The sequence below is a fragment of the Phytophthora infestans genome, genomic scaffold (assembly GCF_000142945.1).
Source record: "Phytophthora infestans T30-4 supercont1.6 genomic scaffold, whole genome shotgun sequence".
Taxonomy (NCBI): domain Eukaryota; phylum Oomycota; class Peronosporomycetes; order Peronosporales; family Peronosporaceae; genus Phytophthora; species Phytophthora infestans.
The window spans coordinates 2,358,322-2,371,944 of NW_003303753.1; the positions used below are offsets into that span (position 1 = coordinate 2,358,322).

Consider the following 13,623-nt stretch of genomic DNA (forward strand, 5'->3'; position numbering starts at 1 on the left):
ATGGAGGGTATTCAATCATCACCACCTCCTCTCCACCCAGGCTCATCGTGTTCTTCTCTCCAGCAAAGCGCTTTCCAGTAGTGCCATGCAATCATCACCACCTCTTCTCCACCCAGACTCCACTGCCACTGCCATGGAAGACGTTCGTTACTTGGTGCTGTATGTGCGACGAATGTTACTTGATCGTTATGTGTGACGAAGGTTGAGAGATGACAAACTCCCTCGTACCCCACCAACACAGTTCTCACTAATGTTCGAACTGCGAACAGAACTACTAGTATTTATTCAAAAGATTCGCACTAAACAGCTTAAGCATTTTGTCGTTAAAAAGTTGGTTCTTTTTCTTGTATTTTTTCGCCTGCCTCGTCACATTGGTGCCAGGCAAGCTGCGTGTGTGTCTGCGCAGCCCTCTCTCCACCTTATTTTCTAACCTGAGGGGTCTACCGCGTCACTGCGCTGCATTCACACTCGACGCTTTCCTGTCCTGTCCATTCAATTCCCAAGGTCACTTCAACATTGCCGGTATGCTAGAGCTGATGTATGTACCTCACTCTTGAGTGATCGTCTGATTGGTCCTTTTTACTGCAGCTTGCTCGCAACGGCGTCCACGTGAGGAACAGCAGATAGCTTACCGATGACAGCCACCGAAGGAGTAGCCTTCAGTGCCTTCTGAGCCAGCTCCTGCAGTTTCTCAGCGGTCACACCCTCAACGAGCTCCGACGGCGACTTGGACACGACGCCCGTGGTGGCGATAAGGCCCACGCGGCTCAGAGTACCCGCCTGGGTGCTGTACTGCTCAAGAGCCTCAAATGCGGCCGTGGTCTTGGCAGCAGCCAGCTCCTCCTTCGTAGCCGGGGCCGAGGCGGCCTTCTTGAGCTCCGTGGCGAACGAGTCGACCAGAGCACCAGCCTCCGAGGGAGCGGCGTAGCCGGACAGACCCACGAGGGCGGCGTCGCTGTAGCTCGAGAGGAAGGCCGACGCCTTCTTGTTGTTAAGTCGCACGTTGAGCAGAGCGCGCAGCACCTGCGACGCACCAAAGTCAGCGGAATCACGTCCAACAGTGGGCAGAGCCACAGCGACGTGCGTGAACTTGCCAGCCTTCTTGACGCGAGTCTCACCGCCCACGTACTTAGCCGCAGCGCTGGCGGCCTTGGAGCCCTTAGCGATCGAGCCGAAGTACTCGTTGGCCAGGTCAGTCAGCGTGTTGTGGGCCACACCAGCACCAACAAGAGCGGCGTTGGACGCGTTCACGTACTTGTCGTAGTAGGCCCAGAGTGCCTCAGGGCTGAGACCGCCGAGGTTCTCGGCAGCGACGAGCGAACGGCCCAGCGTCACGTCGTCGTAGAAAGCAGCAGCGTGCACACCCTCGAGCAGTGAGGCCGAAGCGTCCGCGCTGATCTTCTCGAATTCAGCCTGCACCACCTTCTTCTGGTCGTCGACATCGTAGAGCGCAAACTTGGGGGCCAACGTAGTCTCAGCCAGGATCTCGGCGGCCGCCTCCAGTTGGTCGGGCAACACGCTGACGCTGTAGCGCACAAAGTCGCGACCGGCCTGAGCATTCACCACGCCGCCAATGGCCTCAATATCACGGTACAGACGCAGATCTGAGCGGTTCTCGGTGGCGCGGAAGGCCATCTTGGCGAATAGCTGCGACAAACCCGCAGTCTCCTCGGTTTCATCACGCGCACCAGTGTTAAGCTGCACGCCAATAGTGGCCACCGAGGCGGCACGGTCATCCGAGCCCAGCTTAAGACCCGACAACGCCGTGGACACCGTGAGCTTAGCGGCAGTGGCGGCCTGCGGCTGCGACTTTGGCACCGACGGAAACTCCTCGTTCAAAGCCACGCTAGGCATGGCGCTAGCCTTAGTGAACAGCGAGCGCGACGCGCGTGCCGCGAGCTTGGAGGACGACGACGCAAGCATCTCGGCGATGTAGATACAATAGCAATAAGAAGGGCGTTTCTGTGCTTCTGGTAGTGAGGGCGTGTGCGGCTCTCACAGCCTCACAGTAGGCTGCGCAGGATTGGTAAAAATCAACGACAGTTTTGACGAATCCCCGACGAATCAAGACGTTATTGTCAATATTGGTGCCCGATTTGTAGGGAACAATTTTTAAAATTTAAAATAAAACGGACAGTGAGTTAGGAATTTTATGATCATGTAACGTCACACCTCCCCTCTATTCGTTCTCAGAGGTCTAGAGGTCCGCTCGATGCTGTTTTATGCACAGGCAGAGCGGACGAAGCACACATAAATGACACACTTGTCCGCTGGTGTACGTTAAGAGGACGATCGCGCATGTTCTTTCCGCAAAACCAGATTATCTCATTCAAACGATTACATCTCTTCAATACTTATGCGTGTTCAATTTCTCCATCGACTTAGTCAGCTTGTCCATCACTGGTCGGAATGCCTGGCTTGCCAATTGATGGGTGACGACTTACCGCAGCATCATGTAGAACCGATTCAACGAGGCGACTGGTCTCATCATAGATGGCTTCGGTTAGATCGTACTTGCGAAATAGAGTCAGCGCGGTGGCTTCAAGCGGCGAGAGCTTCATCGTCACGCGTCGAGCCAATTCGTCCAAGTGAGCAGTGCAGTACTTCTTGTTGGCTGGATTGAGTGGATTTCGGCAAGTTCTATCCTCGCTTTCAATCCAATGGGTGCATTTTCCCGCTCGTGTCTTCACTCGAGCCTTTCGCGCGCTCTTCTTGGACGTGCTCTTCTTGACTCGCTGCTGATTCTTGCGTGTGGGCGCCATGATCAGTGCATGAATGAGAAAATCGTGCTTGATTCCGCAGACTGCGGACCAGGATCAGATTTCTTGTGGTGTGGTCCTCTGGAGCGCTCCAGCCAGATGCCTCTTAACAAATATGATAACCTCTTCAAAACGATGATGCAATCAACGTCATTGGTATCACAATCAATAGAAACAGCGTTTTCTGATACTGAGGAACACCTATTTGTGGCATCCCTCTGAAACTTTATGTGTTGGCTCATGCGTCACAAGGAAACGACACAATAAATAAAGCACCCTGTTTAATGGCCAAATCGTTAAGAACCACCCTAGAATACGAACCAACCACTTCTGATTCTAAGCAATTAATATCAGTATATACCGACCAAACACAAAATACCGGTATGGCATCAGCGATGTTGCTCTATTGATATCGACACCGAGACGATTCGGTGTTAAAATCGTTATGGCCCCGGTAAAAATCAATCATTAAATCTATAAGAAACATCAATGAGTCAATCTATAAGAAACATCAACAAAACAGTGTTCAAACGATCAATCTATAAGAAACATCGAGCAAATGCCGCGATGTTGCTATATTGATTTCGATGATAGACATCAAAATCGTTATGGCCCTAGTAGAATTCATTGTCCCTGCTTGGACCTGGATGTTGCTGGGACAAAAGGTTTATTAATTATGCAGGTTAGAGATCTTCTCGTTAGTCTTATAGTACTTTTATATTCTTTGGACCTATGACCCTACAAAGTTATACTTGTCTAAAGAGATATCTCAGTCAATGATCTATCATCTGTTGAAACACTTGGATAAAAGGTGTTTGTGGATGTTAAGGGAAATGAGGCAGTGATTATTATTCATGAGGGCTTAAGTCCTAGGAGAGAGAGTCCACTGTCATCTATCCATTCTAGTAACCTCACTCTCTCAGAAGCCGAAGCACATCCATCTAAACGTGTTCAAACTGGATGTTCCAACACGTCCCCTCCAGTGCTGGACGCGTGCTGATTGGGTGCGACGCCTAGTAAGTCCCTTAGTTCCTGAAACCTTGTTGTTGGTAGTGCTTTAGTGAATGCGTCTGCCAGCATGACCGTCGTTGAGCAGTATGTTAGTTCGAGTTCCCCGTTTTCTACAGCTTCTCGAATTGAGAAGAACTTGCAGTCCACAGTCTTCTGTGCATCCGAGTTCTTTCCATTCGTGAGGCGTTTGATGGTTGATTTGTTGTCGATCATAGCAGTAATTTTCATGGCGTTGCTGATCTTCATGAGTCGCGCTACTAGACACATGGTCCATCGTGCTCCCTCCACGCCATCATCTGCGGCAATGTATTCGGCAATTGTCGATGATTTTGACACGATGCGCTGCCGTTTGGTCTGCCAGGAAACAGCGCAGCCAAACACTTGAACAACAGCCCCGGATATTGATCGCCGGCCTTGTTCATTGTTGGCCCAGTCAGCATCTGTGTAGACGCGCACATGGGTTTCTGTTCTCGCCTTGCGATAGACTAGTCCCATTGACTTAGTGGTTTCAACGTAGCGAAGTATGTTCTTTACTGCGATCCAATGTGCTCTGGAAGGGTCAGCAGCATGTGCGGCAACCGGATTGACTGCGTAGGATATGTCTGGTCGGGTTACGCGGGCGAGATATAGGAGGGCGCCAACAGCTTGTCTGTATGGAACGTCCCCTGCGGCCTCCTCGTCTTCGGCCCGCTTGTACAGAATTTTTCCTTGGTCCATCGGAGTCTTTCGAGGCCGGCAATTGTTCATCCCAAAGCGCTTCGTGACTTCGTCCGCGAACTTTGTCTGGTTGAGTGTCGTGATCCCGTTTTCGTGGTCGAATTGTAGTGAGATTCCAAGGAACCACCTTGCTTCACCAAGGTCTTTGACCCCGTACTTGTGTTGTATGGCGTCCATGAAGTCTTGCATCACATCTTCGCGTCGATAGCCTACGAGAATGTCGTCAACATAGATTAGTACTACGAGAACATGTTCCGGGTGGGTGTACACGCATCGGTCTTCTTTGGTTGGAACCAGGCCGTACTGCAAGAGGAAAGCGTTTAATTCTGCATTCCATTCTCTCCCGGCTTGTTTTAAGCCGTATAAAGCCTTCTTGAGCCGCCAGACCTTTGTGCGACTGCCCTCCTCGAATCCGCGCGGCTGTCGTACATGTATGACTTCCTTTAGCCTCGCCTTCACATAAGCTGTGGGTACATCGCCCTGCCGCACACGCAACCGAAGTTGGGTGGCTATCGCTAAGAAGATGCGGATCGAGTTCAATCGGGCCACGGGCGCGTACGTCTCAAAGTAGTCTTTTAAAAACTCCTGTGTGAACCCCTGCGCGCAAATCTGTGCTTTCAGGCGCTCTATTGAGCCATCTTCTTTTTCTTTGACTCGGAAGGCGATCATTGAGCCAATTATGTTCACTCCAGGAGGAGGATCAACGAGTTCAAATGTGTCATTTTCACGCAATGCTTCAATCTCAGCTTGTATTGCTTTTTCCCATTTGGGCCAGTGCTGAGATGCACGTGCTTCTCTCAGGTTCAATGGTGCCTGAATAATCTCATCGAGTGTCGCTCCTGCAGCGCTCAATGCACGTCCCGCTATGCGCGCGGATCGACGGGGAGTACCCACGCCTCCAGTGGTGCGGGGTGATCTGCGAAGGACGACAAGATTTGCGCTCGAGGTCCGACGTGGCTGGCGTGGGTGCAGTGCTAGCCCGCCTCGTTTCATGGATCTCCTGGTGCTACTCGGAGCAGGTTTAGTTTCTGGATTGCTGTCACTGTAATCAGTGCCATCGTCGTCCCCTTCATCTGCACTCATGTTGTCACTGTCACTTACGGGCTCGGTAACTTCTGCCATTGGGTCATCGTCACTGCTCAATTTCTTTTGTGAATGGGTCGGCGGCCCGAGGAGAACAACACTTCGGCTGTGAACGACGTGATGACCACGACCAGTTACGTAGACGAAGTAACCTTTCCGCTGAGGATCACTACCCAGAAAAACACCGGTTTGGCCTTTTGGTCTGAACTTGTACGCAGTGGAACGCTTCCCGTCCGGAATGAGAACGACACATTGTTGTCCAAACGTTCGCACGTGCTTCAGGTCCGGTCGGCGTCCCCAAAATCTCTCAAAAGGTGTTTGAATCGGATTAGCTTTGCTCAGTACTCGATTCAGTGAGAAAACCGTGTTGCGTACGGCGTATTCCCACAGATAGTGAGGTAACTCTGCTTGCAGTATGATAGCCCTGGCACTTTCTGTGATCGTGCGATGGGTCCTTTCAATCTTTCCGTTTTGGTGATGAGCGTCAGGTTCTGACATTTCGATCGTGATGCCTTCGTCTTCACATACTTGCTGAAAAGGAGCTCCAATAAATTCCCCTCCGTTGTCGGACCGGAAAATCGCAATGTTCTTCTTTTTCAAGAACCTGCGATTCACCACATTCAAGTATGCTCGAAAGGATGACGCGGCCTCGCTTTTGTGCTTTAGGAAATAAACCGTTGTGTGTCCCATCCATTTCAGCGCAAAATAGTAGCGGTTCCCGTTGTAACTTCGCCTAAAGGGCCCAGCGAGATCACCATGACAAATTTCATCCTGTGCCTCCTTCGATCGGGTTGCTGATAAAGGCGCTGTCGCGTGGTGAATTTTGCTCAGAGCACAGATTTCACATGGTTTCCGTGGGGTAGTCGGGCCGACGATCCTCAGTCCTCTCACAGCATCAGATTTTTCCAGTTGAGCTATAGCGCGGTAGTTCAGGTGGTTTAATCGTTGATGCCAATCCTCAATAGAGTTTGGCTGCAGCGCGACGGCTGCTAGTCGTGGTGGAAGCTTTAGAGTGTATACTCCACGGCTCACCACTCCCTGCATTAGAGGTGGGCCATACACATTGCACCCGGATGTGGTAAATTCCACTTTCATACCATCATCTATTAGTCGCTTCACGGATATCAGCGTCTGGCTAAACCCAGGGGCGTACACGACATCGCTCAGGAGGACATCGTTCATCTCGTCAATCATCATTTTTTCCTTTTGGTTTCCAGTGACTAATCGACCATCGGCAATCTCCACTGCATGTACTTCACACTCCTCTAAGTCAAAAAGTATTGACAGGTTTCCAGTGATATGATACGTCGATGCTGAGTCAATGAGCGGGGCACCGCGTTGAATACCGGGGCCAAGTTGTGGGTCTCGGTGTTCTGGACGCGGGTCCCGCGGTCTTCATTCAGATATGTCCTGGTCTTCGTGCTGGCGGTAGTCGCCCTTGTCGTCTTTCCGTTCATCTTCATCTCCATTTCTAGTTAGCTTTGCTGCGTGCGCCAACCCTCGATGTTGGGACACGGGCTTGTTGTGGTAACCGGTCGTGTGGCCAAGTTCCCCGCATTCATCACAGCGTGCTTTGGAATAATCGCGAGGCTCGCGACGCGCTCGTTTCTGTTCCCGTAGTCTGGGCTCCTTCTTGATAACGTCACCAGGCTCGCTTCTTTTGCGTTGCACCCCCCGATTGTCTTGGTGGTGCTGCCTTCGGTTTTGATTCAATCCCGTGGTGCTTGTTCCTGCACCAGAAATGGGCCGGATGGCTGCTGCCCCATGACTCCTCGAGATGGTACAAAGCTTAGCAATAGCGTGGTTCATCTCCGTGAGAGGTTCAGGATTGTCTTCGTTAATGACGAGTCGTAGTGAGTCGGCTTGTCTGGGCCATGCGTTCGAGATGAAGGCGCTCAGCGCAAAGTTATTTGACTCGACCGTTTCCAAACCATCTGCGGTAGTTGATGCCGCCATTGACCTTAGACGCAGGGAAAACTCGTGGTAGGTCTCTGAGTATCGTTTGCGTTCACTCGCGACCTTGATAAGGACCTCCTGCTTTGGTAACTTAGATCCAAACTCTGTCTTGAGACGACGACCAGTTTCAGCAAATGAGCCTCTTCGGAGGTCTACAATGTTTGCGATGTACCATTGACTTGCCGTTCCTTTCAGCTGCTTGAAAAAGAGAGCGTTTTTGATGTTATCCGGAAGTTGGACACCCGCGAGGTCCTCGTGCGTTGCGACCAAAGCTTCAAAACGCTGTAGCCATATTGCCGCACCTGCATCGACCGCACCGGGTAACGACGACCCGTCGAATGGCTCAATCGAAAATGCTTTGACGATTCGATCGTAGCGGTGTTGAGCATCGTTGTTGGGTCCGCCTTGCTGCTGGCTTGCTTGGGCTGGTATTGGCAGAGGATCGCTTTGGTCTCCTCGACCAGGGTTGAATGCATATGGATCCGCTGCACGGCTTCGAAACAGACCTTGTGAGGCGAGGTCGTCTTGCATTTCAGGTGTTCTTGCTCAGCTAGGGCACCTGGCGGCTGTTAACCTGTTGGAACACTTGGATAAAAGGTGTTTGTGGATGTTAAGGGAAATGAGGAAGTGATTATTATTCATGAGGGCTTAAGTCCTAGGAGAGAGAGTCACTGTCATCTATCCATTCTAGTAACCTCACTCTCTCAGAAGCCGAAGCACATCCATCTAAACGTGTTCAAGCTGGATGTTCCAACATCATCATCTATCACTTTTTTCTAATAGTGGAGTTACAACTTCACTTTTTCCTGGGACAAACTGAAATATGCTAAATCACTATGAATTCGCATTATGATCGCTTCTGGTGTAATGAATCGATATAATTTTGCCAGGGACTACAATCTGTTTCCTGGGGACAAAGATATTATGCACTCCTTCAACGGAATCGTATGTTTCTAATCAAATCGCTATCGATTCAATCAAAGGGACGGATTCATCAGACACAGACAAGTCGAAAATGTGTGGGTTCGTGATGCCACAGCCTTGTAGCACGTACTGGCACAAAAAAACATAGCAACATCGTAAGGAAAACGTAATGACAACATGATGAGAACATGACAAGAACACGATAACAATTGCAAATACACATATGTCCAATGTTTCGTTTGCAATCTAAATTCACTCGTCTTGCATTAGTTGATCTAACTCCTTCTTCAACCTTGGGCAGTTCGAATTAACGAACTCATTCTTCATTAGCCAGGCAATGTAACTCCTATCGTTTTCAAAAATCCACTTGATACTTTTGGCGCGGTATTTTCCCCATGTCATCACAAATGAAAGGTCAGATCCACGAAGCTTCTCATCGAGGAACTTCTTGATTTCGGGGTACTCGCCAATCAAAATGTCTTGTGGGTACAGCCACTTCGCGTATTGTTGATCAACATCCCAGATCTCAGCAATTTGTTTGCCTCGGTACTTTCCAAAATTTACTGTGAGTGTATCCATTTGTAGCCTATACCTATAGACCGATACCTCTATGAAATAAATTTAATAATACAAACTACTAGCGCGAGTTAGCTCACAAAAGCGAAATGTTGATAGATCAATATCGCTATGGACTTTATAAGACATAGTTAATCTACAAGAAACATCATCAAATAGTGGCATCCACTAGATGTTCCTTTGCTTGCTCAAAAACTGCACACAACACCATCATTAGCGGTAAGTTTTATTAATCGATATCGATATGACCCTTCAATCATCGATATGGCCCTTCAATCTTTGACTACAAGAAACTTTGATCAATCAATCTATAAGAAACATCAATCAATAGTGGCATCCACTAGATGTTACTTTGTTAATTTGCATACCGAGAGTATTAATCGGCATCGATATCGATATGGCCCTGGTAAAATTCATTGGACCTGCTTGGACCTGGATGTTGCTGGGACAAAAGGTTTGTTAATTATGCAGGTTAGAGATCTTCTCGTTAGTCTTATAGTACTTTTATATTCTTTGGACCTATGACCCTACAAAATTATACTTGTCTATAGAAATATCTCAGTCAATGATTCATCATCATCTATCACTTTTTTCTAATAGTGGAGCTACAACTTCACTTTTTGTTGGGACAAACAGTTACAACACGAAACGCGGGGGAATCGGCGTTGCGGTTGCTTCTCGTATAACGAAACGTAATAAATTTACCCAGGGGCGACAATCTTTTTTCCTGGGGACAAAGATATTATACGACGCTTAAACGAAATCATACGTTTCCAATCAAATGGTTAATGATTCAATCAAAGGGACGCAATTTGTCACGTTCAAGGGACATAAGAAATTTCTACTCCGATGTTTGTATATTAAAATATAGCATTGTATATAAGAAATGACTTACTCAAGCGACCATTATCAAATCCATAGAGAGCCGATGCTTGAAGCACAAAAACGCTACTATCAGAAGAACCGAGACGCTAAGTTGGCCAAGCAGAAAGAATACAATGAAAGAAACAAAGACAAGATTTCTCAATATCAAGAAGCGTATAGAGCGCGCAAGCGGGCCGAGAAAGCCCGAGTAGAGATTAGATCGTGAAACTCGAATAGTTTTTTTTTCGAGAACAATCTTCAGGTCTGAGAAAATTTTCTATTCTGATGTTTGTTTATTAGAATATAAGAAATATTAACCCATCGAATATTAAATATTGGAAATGTGCTCTGTCGAAAACTGTACCCGTAAATGCTACAAGGCTACACCTTGCTGCTGGAACCATCGCGGTCACGTGAGTAAATTCACTGCGGCTGATAAGCCCGTTGTAGAATCAGTTCCTGAAATAGGAACCAGATTCAGTTGTTGAAGCCATCGCCGAACCAGCTGTTGAGACCATTGTTGAAGCAGTCATGCCAGTTGTCAAGCCAGTTGTGCATTCAGTTGCTGAAGCGGTCGTTGAGCCAGTTCTTGATCGAAATCTTGATTATGAATACAACTATGTCCATCGCGGGCGCCAATACGAACATTGGATTAAGAAGCACGCTAGTGGCGTTGGTAATGTAAGCTACTCACTATATGGAGAAACTAAAGAATATCTCTATGATGTGAAGGATGCGCATGTGTTGCAGGTCGTTGATGGTAAAGGAAAGAATCGTCGCTTCGTTTGGCTATACAACCATGTTGATAGATCTGCATTTGTTAAATTTGCTCATGAGCAGTTGAAGCATGAGTGTCATGAAGTATTCATTGGCAATCGCAAAATTAAGTTCTTTATCGATTGCGATCAAAAGCTCACTGATGCGGAATTCAATGCATATGAGATGACGACTGATGAATTGGTTCTTCAAATGGCTACTGATTATATGGTCGCGTTTAAGCACGCACTTGAATATATCGATTGCAATTTTGCTATCTACGAAGACGACCTTGACTTTCTTGTGACGAATCGATCGCGTAAAATGGACGGTGGCGTCAAATTATCCACGCATATTGTTACCAACATCGGATTTACTGTTGCAGAGTGTAAGGCCATTGTCAAATACATGCTGAGGGAGTCTTTCACACAAATCAGCGATGTTGGAGACTCTTACATCGAGTTTTTAAAATCGTGTATTGATCTTCAGCCATATCGCAGCAATGGATCGCTTTCACTTCCAGGAGGAAACAAACGAGGGAATGTAAATCAAGTAATCAAACCATTCAACTCTACTTTCAACACGCCATTTTTGTTGGATACTGCTGCTGATATGGCATACACTGATCACGATTTGACCAATGATTTGGAAATCAAGTCAGCTGATAAGCCGCAAGAAATCTTCGCCGAGTCGAGTAGTGAGTTCATTGACAAAGCGATTCAGAAGATCAGCAAGATCCCCGATTACGATCCATTCAAATTTGATGTTTATGGACGGGCTCCCAAAGGCAACTTCGTATATGTCAAACGTACTGGTTCATCGTATTGCTCTGTTTGCGACCGGATTCACGAATCAGACGATACGATGCTTCTAATCTTCAATGAAGAAAAGCAATGTGCTTGGTGGATGTGTACTCATGCTCCTAAAGAAAAAAAAGCGATTCGCTGGTTTGGACGTGGAAAAAATGAGATCTCAGTTGATGAGGATGCGTTCGCACCAGAAGACATTAAATCCTTCACTGCTATAGCTAAGGAATCAGTTAAACCCCAAGCAGAACGCAAACTTACTGAAGCTCAGCGGCTAAAGTTGAAGTTAATCAAAATCGTTGGCGAAAAATACAGACGCTCATATGGCTCAGGGGCATGTGGTGTAGTAGAGCACACAAATACCGTCAGATGTGGATTCCTTACACAAACCACAACGAATCGCCGAGTTAGGTCGGCGGTTGTATGGCCTGCGCAGAGGGTGATCCCCTCGCGGTCCGGCCCTTCCGGGACAGACGAGTGGCTCGCTTCCACTCGGTTCCGACTAACCAAGCCAGATCACTTCCGAGGCTCCGCCGAGTTTGGTTCGGCTGAGCTCGTTCACAACCCTGTGCCCTCCACCAACGGATGGACGACGGCGCGCGAGCGCTTTTACAGGTCACCGAGCGCAGAGGCTGCTCGGCTAGAAGTGTTACGGCACCCGGGCTATCCGACGTACCGGCCCGCTGAGTATGCGGGGCTTTCTTTCGCGCGTAGCGAGACTTTGTCCTACCCGGACCGACCTAATCTCTTGGCGCTACCAATCAATACCCTACAAGCTATGCCTCTCGAGTATTGACGGCAGGCATAATCCAGCCCTATGCAGGGACTTACCGGAAAAGTGTACACGTGTCTTGGACTAGAAAAATTCTGCTCTGTTATCTTCGGGGAGTCTTTTTGGCTCCCCCTATTTAATCCTATGCTTCTCATACAAATATCGAATGAAATGTAGTCGTTTCGGATCTCTACCGACCCTTCAGCTGAGTTCGGGCGACCGTTGAGCTCAGCGGCTATCCGGATAGCATATCCGGACAGATCGCCGAGTACTTACCGTGATCCTTTGCTCCTAAGCTCTGGTTATTAGACCGAGCCGATTCTTGACCTAAAGTAGGTTGGCGTATGGTCGAATCTGGAAATCCCTACACCACAACTGCCCCGGTTATGATACGAGCCGAGCTGGTGAGTGTCTTAATCCTTCATTTGGTTCTGCCACCGTTGGTCCATACTCGGCTGATGACGTCTCGCGGCTCTCCACCACCTTCTTCGGTACGTTTGTTGCTTCCGCTGTCACTCCCTTGGCAGCTCCTTACTCCTCGCATGTTACTCCAGCACAACTCACGGCGCCATCCTTCTTCTCCAACTTCTCGTCGAGGTGAAGGCGTGCCAGCTGAGTCGATTCCTCGACCCGTCGGTACTCGTGGGGTCAGCGACCGGCCTGAGGCTAGGTTGGTCGACCTGACAACTTCTCATGAGTCTGACGCGGAGTCGGCGGGATCTTCTCGCGTACGGCTTCCTGTTCCACCGAGCTTGCCGGGCGCCACCACTTCGGGCGCCACCAGTCAGCCAAGCTCGGCTGCTCCAGTGAGGCTTGACTCCCTCATGGCCAGAGTTAACGAGCAAGGGTATGAGCGCCGAGAAGAATTGACCTTCTTGGCGAGGCTCATGGCTTACGGATTTACTCGTTCCGTGGAGCCTTCCGATCCCGTGCAGCGGCGAGCGATCTTGCATGCTGCTTCCGCGGGGGAACTGTTGGATATCTTGAAAGGCAACTACGCCGCTCTTGATTATCCAAAGATCATCGGCGATCTCCAAGCTGACAATCAAGCTGTTCAAGAGGAGAACCGCGCACTGACTCGGCGACTGGACTCGCTTGCTCTCAGCAATGTCGACTTGTCAACTCAGCTCTCGTCGGCTCAACAGCAAGTGTCTCGATTGGAGGCTGCTGCCACGCAATCGGCTAATCTCCTCGCGTCGCTGCGAAAGGCTGTAGCTCTGAGTGAGGCAAAACTTGCTCGGGCCATCGCAGCTGAGCAGAGCAAGGTTGACGCTGCGTTGGGTCAGGCCCAGCTCCATCATCAGCAAGTCTTGGATCGGGACGCCGAGATCGACGTCCTTCTCCGATCCATTTCTGAGAGGGATGCGGCGTTCATCACTCTTCAGGGCATTGCTTCCAA

At 49.0% G+C, this 13,623-nt stretch overlaps 1 protein-coding gene across 1 annotated transcript; it reads right to left on the reverse strand.

The window, feature by feature from the left end:
• Positions 1–315: 315 nt before the first annotated feature.
• On the reverse strand, positions 316–2,762 carry PITG_04726 (mitochondrial-processing peptidase subunit alpha, putative; the record flags this gene model as incomplete). The annotated part of the gene is made up of 2 exons (XM_002905411.1): positions 316–1,992; positions 2,445–2,762. 2 exons carry the CDS (start codon positions 2,760–2,762, stop codon positions 580–582), a joined length of 1,731 nt encoding a protein of 576 aa, XP_002905457.1.
• Between the last annotated feature and the right edge of the window lie 10,861 nt (positions 2,763–13,623).